Source organism: Lactuca sativa, chromosome 8 (genome assembly GCF_002870075.4).
Source record: "Lactuca sativa cultivar Salinas chromosome 8, Lsat_Salinas_v11, whole genome shotgun sequence".
NCBI lineage: Eukaryota > Viridiplantae > Streptophyta > Magnoliopsida > Asterales > Asteraceae > Lactuca > Lactuca sativa.
In genome coordinates, this window is record NC_056630.2 from 304,310,327 (window position 1) to 304,317,653 (window position 7,327).

The following is a 7,327-nucleotide window of genomic DNA, read 5'->3' on the forward strand; positions in this document are numbered from 1 at the left end:
ATGGGTACGTACCATGCAATCCTGAGCTTCCTTAAAGACTATGTCGCAAAATTTAGTCGACGTGACTATGAGCTTGCCCATCTTTTCGGAACCAAAGACTTTGTTGCCAAGATAGAATACGTGCTTCTGGAAGCTGATCTTCAAGCTGAAGGCCCTATTGATGATCTGGTTCTAGGGTTTGTATACAAGACCAAGAAAACAAACAAGAAGGACTTTTTCCGAGTCCTTGACAAACACCTGGTTCCTACAAAAGCTCTCAAGAAGTTCATCAGCCGTGCAACCAAGTATGAAGCTCCGGAGCATGTCAAAGCAAAGTTTTTGAGTCAGTTGTCATGGTACATTGAAGTCCGAGAATGGTTGTTCAGAGCATACACTTTCATTAAGGAAGAAGCTATCTAAGCTGACTTGATTGCTAAGTTCACTTAGGGGAGATTGTTGGAACCTGAAAGTGAACCTCTAGCAATCCGAAATCTAGTTGTCATCTCCGAAGTCAAGCTAGTTCTGAAGTGAAGTGTGCTCTGGAATTTCTTTGTGTCCGGACCTGAAGTCAAAGTGGTGAAGTGAAGATAGAGTGAAGGCATTCCAGAATGAACCTTGTGTCCGAAATGATTTCTTTGCCTAAATCAATATTTTGTCTTTATGCATTTAATGTAATTTGTCTTTTGTTTGATTTGACTTGTCATAGGACTTAGTTTTATTTGTCAAACACGGATATTCAGACTGTGAGATGTAACTCTTTTGTCCAGTCCTTTGATTGTAATTGGTTCGCACTATGTTTCATGTGCTCTTATTTATAGGAGCATTCAATGTTGAATCAATAGACAGGTTATTCAAACCTTTTAGCATATCCAAGTTACTTCATCTTTCTGAATATTCTTTCAAACATTCTTCTTGTTCTTCATTTATTATCTCTACCGTGATCTTTACTCTCATTCATCATTTATGGCTTGAACATTTGTTGAATACTTTATCTCAGACTTGACTATCCAGACTTGACTGGAACATTTATTGACAAACATACATTGATCTTAAGCATTTACTCAAGGTTTGAGTTTCAAACCTTGTCCCTGCGAATCAGATCGTTCTTGTTCTCACACATCTAAAGATCCTGTTATGTTCATTCTTCCTTTAGTATCTTATGCGTTCATTGATGAAGCCTAGTTTATTTTTTTGAAAAGAGAAAACTCATGATCTCTTGCGACCAATATATCGAAGTGTTGGAACTATGATGTTGATTCAATCATGTTGGTGGGTGTCATCGGTCTATATCGACAACTATTTAGTATGTTCCCGAGTTGATTTTGACCCACTTTGTGACCATGAACAACTTATGGTTAAATATTGGATGTGAAATCGTACTTTTTATTATGAAGGAACGAAGAATAAATACAAAAAATTTAAAACATAAATTCTTGAAATAATTGTAAAAAATATCTAAAACAAATGTTAAGTAGACATTAGGAGTTCTGAAATAAAAATGTGAAGATAAAATTTACTCCCTTATTGCATTATTTTTTTAGTTTTCATGTACAATATATATTATTATGGAATTGACTTTACTTTTTCATGGTTGATGTATGTTATTTTGGAAAATTTAAGGTTGATATGTTATACCAAAATGGTCCATTGATACTCTAGTACTTTTATGTACTGCCAAAATATGATTGGGTTAAAAATTTGAGAAATCATGGAAAATAGGGACCATATTGTAATTAGTTCATAATGGTGATTGTTATGTGTAACTTTTTCTTTTTGGGACTTATATTATTGAAGCAAAAATTCTGTTTATATACGGAGGGGGAGAGATTTGTACTTGTTTTGCTTCTTTATAATTGCATTTTGTAGAACAAACAGATTCACACGTTCTCTCTTTAGGTCCAGGGTTCAGGGCACACCTAAATCAACAGAGAGACGTAACATATCGAGTTATGGCTGAACAGACCACCGTCGCCGCCGCGACTGATTCGCCGTTAAAGAGGCCAAGAGAAGGAGACGAGAACGGCGCCGCCGCGTTTGAAACTAATGCCAACATATCATCTGTCATTCCCGGATGGTTTTCAGAGATTAGCCCAATGTGGCCTGGTGGGTTTTCTTTCATTTCTCATTTTCTTACTGTGTTTATATGTATGAAAGTATTTATTTTGGGGTTTCGATTTCAAATTGTTTACAGAGCTCCTCTCTTCTTTAATTTGCGCAATTCCTTAATGTTTGTTTCCTTTCAGTGGTTTTCAATAGTTTGGGTTTTTCGAATCTCATGGTGATTTGGGATTAATGTGGTGATTGTTCTTGTGTATTTGTCATAGATTTACAGATTCACTCAAGTATTGTTAGGTGATTTAATCCACTTCATGGGTTTATGTTTTTTTTTATTATAGTTTAAAGTAGATTTACTCCATTAGTGTCATCATTAGAGCCCACTTTTTATTTTATTTTAAGGCTTCATTCTATTAATGTCCAAAATAGAAAATCGACTCTTGTTTTTTAGGTTTGTAATAAAGTACAGAGTTTGTGTATCGATGATACTTTATTGTTATCGAAATTCTTTTTATAACCAAAAACATCTCTAATTTTTTAAATTAAAAAGTATCCCACTTGACACTCATAAGTCAAAAGGTGGATAATAATCATGAAATCCCCTATTACTTTTCTGCATTCATGCTATTGTAGGGTTTTTTTTTTGTATGATTATTACATAAAGTTAGCGCACATTCAAACACCCCTTTTTATTTCTATATTTATACGAAAATTCAGGGTTCAAATTGTCTTGATTTGATATGTTTAATCTTTATATTACCTTAGGGCATGTTTGGTTTGTGGATTCCAGTGGAATTGGAATCTCTAATTCCATTATGTTGTGAAACCAATGGAATTAAATTCCAAAATGTCTCTTAAAAAACCATGTATGATGGGTTGCATCATTGACAAGAATTGAATTCCATTTTTCATTTTATTCATTAAAAGACAAAATTATCCTCATAAATCCATTAAAACACAAACACATTCTCCTTTTAACATAATTTACATTCCAATTTCTTTGATATATATTCACAAATCTAACATTAAACATCAAAGAAATGTAATTGAATTCCATTTCATTTCCATCCAACCAAACCAATGACATACTCCAATTCCTTTCTCAGATTCCAATTCCATTGTCAGATTCCATTCCTTCCAATGAGAACCAAACACCCCTTTACTGTTATACCCTTTGAATGTATATTATATTCACTTCCTTCTTTTTAATAGATTTTTTAAGTATCCATACAAAATCTTTATATTATTCATTTTTTCCATGTAAATATGCAGGAGAAGCACACTCTTTAAAAGTGGAAAAGATCTTGTTTCAAGGAAAGTCTGAGTATCAAGATGTTATGGTATTTCAGGTATTATATTTTTCATTTTACTTTCTAATCTTCAATATTAAAACCCCTTTTTCTTCTTTTTTCAATTCCTACTTCAAATAATAAAATATATATATTTATTCCCTTTTTTTTTAGTCAGCAACATATGGGAAAGTTCTTGTTTTAGATGGTGTAATTCAACTTACAGAAAGAGATGAATGTGCATATCAAGAAATGATAACTCATCTTCCCCTTTGTTCAATTCCAAACCCTAAAAAGGTTTCACATTTCCACTTTGTTCAACATATATGATTTTACACTCGATTTTACAACCCCTCTATTAACTGTATGATTTTTTTTTTCTTTTCTAAAATCTTTTTTAGGTTTTGGTTGTTGGAGGAGGTGATGGTGGTGTGTTGCGTGAAGTAGCTCGACATACTTCTATTGAACATATAGATATATGTGAGATTGATAAAATGGTTGTTGATGTGAGTAAATTATAAATTATTATAAATTCATAATTTCTTGAATCTTTTTTAATCCTTACACATCATTACATATTTAGTTGTTCATTCTATTTGACTTAATAGACTTAATGAGGATAAGACTTAAGGGATGTTTCATTTTTATACTCATCAAGTCATGTATGAAGTGGCTAAATGAGTAATGATGTCTGTCTGGCTTAATAATCTAAATGACCATTTTATCCTTACATTCAAAGAATCAAAGTTTTCACAATACTCATCAGTTTTAATGTGAGAGGAGTTGGGAGGAATACAAAAGAAAGGAAAATATGTAAAGGGGTGTTGTCTTAATACATTAAGCCAAGTTTATTTGTGTTAACTGATTAAGTCATTATGTTTACAGATTATGTAAAAAAGAAACAACTTCATAACGAAAATCAAGAAAATGAAGCTTTCTTCATTAAGTCCTAACTTCTTACAAATTTGTCATTTGTTTTTTCCTTTTGCCTATGACATTATACTTTGAAAAATGTGATTTTTATTTTTGTCCCATTTTTTTTTCAGGTTTCTAAAGAGTTCTTTCCCGATGTAGCTGTTGGATACGATGATCCTCGTGTCAACCTCCACATAGGCGATGGTAGAATGTTGTAAAAACAAGAAATGAAATTATAATTATAATTCTTTAATAAACAAATCAATAGTTTTGTTTATTATTTTTTTGAGTAAATGACACGAATGGTCCCTATGAATTGTGGTAATTTGCACATTTGGTCCCTAACTTATTTTTTCAACTCAGAAGGTCCCTACAGTTTGTTTTTGTTGCACGTTTGGTCTCTGTCTTACCTAAAAAGACTATTTTGCTGTTGATTTTTTAATTTATTTAAATAAAGTGAGGTAGGTAAGGTAAAGTAAGGTGAGGTGGAAGTGGGGTTGGGAGTGTGTTTATTTAAACAAATTAAAAAATCAAGGGCAAAATAGTCTTTTTAGGTAAGACAGGAACCAAACACGCAACAAAAACAAATAGTAAGGACCTTCCGAGTTAAAAAAACAAGTTAGGGACCAAACGTGCAAATCACCCCAAACCATAGGGACTATTTGTGTAATTTACTCTTACTTTTTTCAAATCTTGTAGGAGTTGCATTCTTGAAAGCTGCTCCTGAAGGAAGTTATGATGCTGTTATAGTTGATTCTTCAGATCCAATAGGTACTTTACACACTTTAGCACTTTAACACTTTAACAACCCCCTACCCCCTACCCCTACCCCACCCCACCATTTGATGTTGTTATGATTCAGGTCCAGCTCAAGAGCTTTTTGAGAAACCGTTTTTTGAATCTGTTGCAAAAGCGTTGCGTCCTGGTGGTGTTGTTTGTACACAAGCTGAAAGCATATGGCTTCATATGGATATTATTGAAGATATTGTTGCAAATTGTTGCCAAGTGTTTAAAGGATCTGTTAACTATGCATGGACAACGGTTCCTACGTATCCAAGGTTTAATTATTTTCTTTGAAAATTTTTTATTTTGATTTTTTTTACTGAAAAATGAGTCGATTTGGGTTGTGTTTTGTTATCTAATGAATCAAATGGATTAGAAAAAGGTCCCGAAAGTGTCATTTGGTTGGTCCTTGTACCCTTTTAGCAATGGTTCGATAGTCTATATGCTAAATGACTATTTTGCCCTTGTTTTCTTCATCTCTTTCTTTCATCCTTGTCATGTGAAAACTTTAGAAATATTCCTCATTGAAGAAGATGGAGAATATTTTTTGGTTTTGATTTTTGAAAGAAGAGGATGGAGACGAGGGCAAAATAGTCATTTACTATTTAAACAGCCCAGGGACCAAACATCTGGAATCAAACTATGCAACTAGAAAGTTTGTAATTTAGTCTTAAAAAGTTTTGGCAAAAAGGGAAATGGGTCAAACTGGTCAAACATTGTGTAATCCTCACCATTAATCATCTACAAAATCTTAAATTTGTGACAATTGGTGATAAGGATTCGAAAATTCTAACAATTGTTAATTTTGCACATGATCTATGAATGAATGCAGTGGTGTTATTGGATTCATGTTATGTTCTACTGAAGGACCCAAGGTTGACTTCAAGAACCCGGTCAACCCAATAGATGCAATCGATAAACAATCTAAATCTGTGGGACCCTTGAAGTTCTACAACAAAGAGGTTTTGTTTTTTTATCATCATATCTTTTTGTTTCACATGTAAATCTTTCATTTTTTGTGATCATATATTATAAAGTTTTCATTTTTCTTGATCATTTAACTTGAAACTTTTGTGTTTCTTTATCATTGTTTTGTAAAGAACTCATTTTTATTGATCATTTATTGGTAAAATTTTCAGTTTCCTTGATCCTTTATTGTAAGATTTTAATATTTAGATCATTTATCGTAAAGTTCTCGTTTTTCTCAATCATTTATCACAAAAACTTTCATTTTTTTGATCATTTATCGTTAAAGCTTACGTTTTTCTTTGATCATTTATTGTAATTCTTTCATTTTTCTTTATGATTTATCAATACTCTTTCATTTTTCTGGAACTTACATTGTAAAGTTATAATTTTTCTTGATCATTTGATGCAAAGTTATATTTTTCTTGATCATAAAGTTTAATTTTTCTTGAACTTACATCATAAAGTTTTAATTTTTCTTGATCATTTAATGCAAAGATATATTTTTCTTGAACATATATTGTAAAATTTTCATTTTTCTGAATCATATACTGTAAAGTTTTCATTTTTCTTCATCATTTATCATAAACTTTAATTTTTCTTGAACTTACATTGTAAAGTTTTAATTTTTCTTGATCATTTAATGCAAAATTTTCATTTTTCTTGATCATTTATCTTTGATATGAACATGCAGATCCACTCAGCAGCTTTCTGTTTGCCTTCATTTGCAAAGAAAGTGATCGAAGCCAAAGCAGCAAAGTGACAAAATAGGGAGAGAAGGTTAAAATAGTCATTTTAGAGTGTCCCAGATTTTTGAATGTCAGTTGACTTGAGATTATTTCAACTGATTTCTTCAAGTGTCTTTGAAATATTGTTAAGGAATAAATTCGGGGTTCTGTTTTGGTGAGTATTAGTGGTTTGTGACAATTTTAGCTGTATTTGATCAACTTAAAAAAGTTCATGAGTTTATGCAATTGGAACTGAAACTCAACAATGTAGCTCTAGAGATTCAAGCTCTTGAAACTTGTTTTTGCAAATTTATCAACATGGAACTAATTAGGCATACATAGATTGTTAAATTTAAGTTCTTTTTTTATTTTTTTTTTTTGAAAAATTTAGTATTTGAAAGCTTTAACAAATAAGACGGGAGAGAGTGTGTAAAAAGTTTCTCTCACTTTTTGTTTCTCATGTCATCATTTCTTTTATTTTTATTTCCCTCACCAAAATCTTGTGTGTGTTTGGGAAGCTTCTTTCATTTTTTTTTAAATAAAAATAATTGATTTTTTATGATTTATAATTTTTTTAAGTGAGTGATAAACATAAAATTAATTAAAAATGAA

At 31.5% G+C, this 7,327-nt stretch overlaps 1 protein-coding gene across 1 annotated transcript; it reads left to right on the forward strand.

Moving 5' to 3' along the window:
- The first annotated feature begins 1,798 nt into the window (after positions 1 to 1,798).
- On the forward strand, positions 1,799 to 7,052 carry LOC111913711 (spermidine synthase 1). Its single transcript, XM_023909420.3, has 9 exons — positions 1,799 to 2,082; positions 3,307 to 3,383; positions 3,498 to 3,620; positions 3,725 to 3,829; positions 4,370 to 4,442; positions 4,938 to 5,009; positions 5,101 to 5,296; positions 5,854 to 5,983; positions 6,682 to 7,052. Exons 1-9 carry the CDS (start codon positions 1,929 to 1,931, stop codon positions 6,748 to 6,750), a joined length of 999 nt encoding a protein of 332 aa, XP_023765188.1. The 5' UTR covers positions 1,799 to 1,928; the 3' UTR covers positions 6,751 to 7,052.
- Positions 7,053 to 7,327: the final 275 nt, after the last annotated feature.

Excerpts from the sequence above, each read along its gene's own strand:
- LOC111913711 (XM_023909420.3), top strand. The coding sequence starts at position 1,929 with ATGGCTGAACAGACCACCGTCGCCGCCGCGACTGATTCGCCGTTAAAG. Across the intron at positions 3,621-3,724 it reads CAATTCCAAACCCTAAAAAG|GTTTTGGTTGTTGGAGGAGG; the intron begins GTTTCACATTTC and ends AATCTTTTTTAG. Across the intron at positions 5,297-5,853 it reads ACGGTTCCTACGTATCCAAG|TGGTGTTATTGGATTCATGT; the intron begins GTTTAATTATTT and ends GAATGAATGCAG.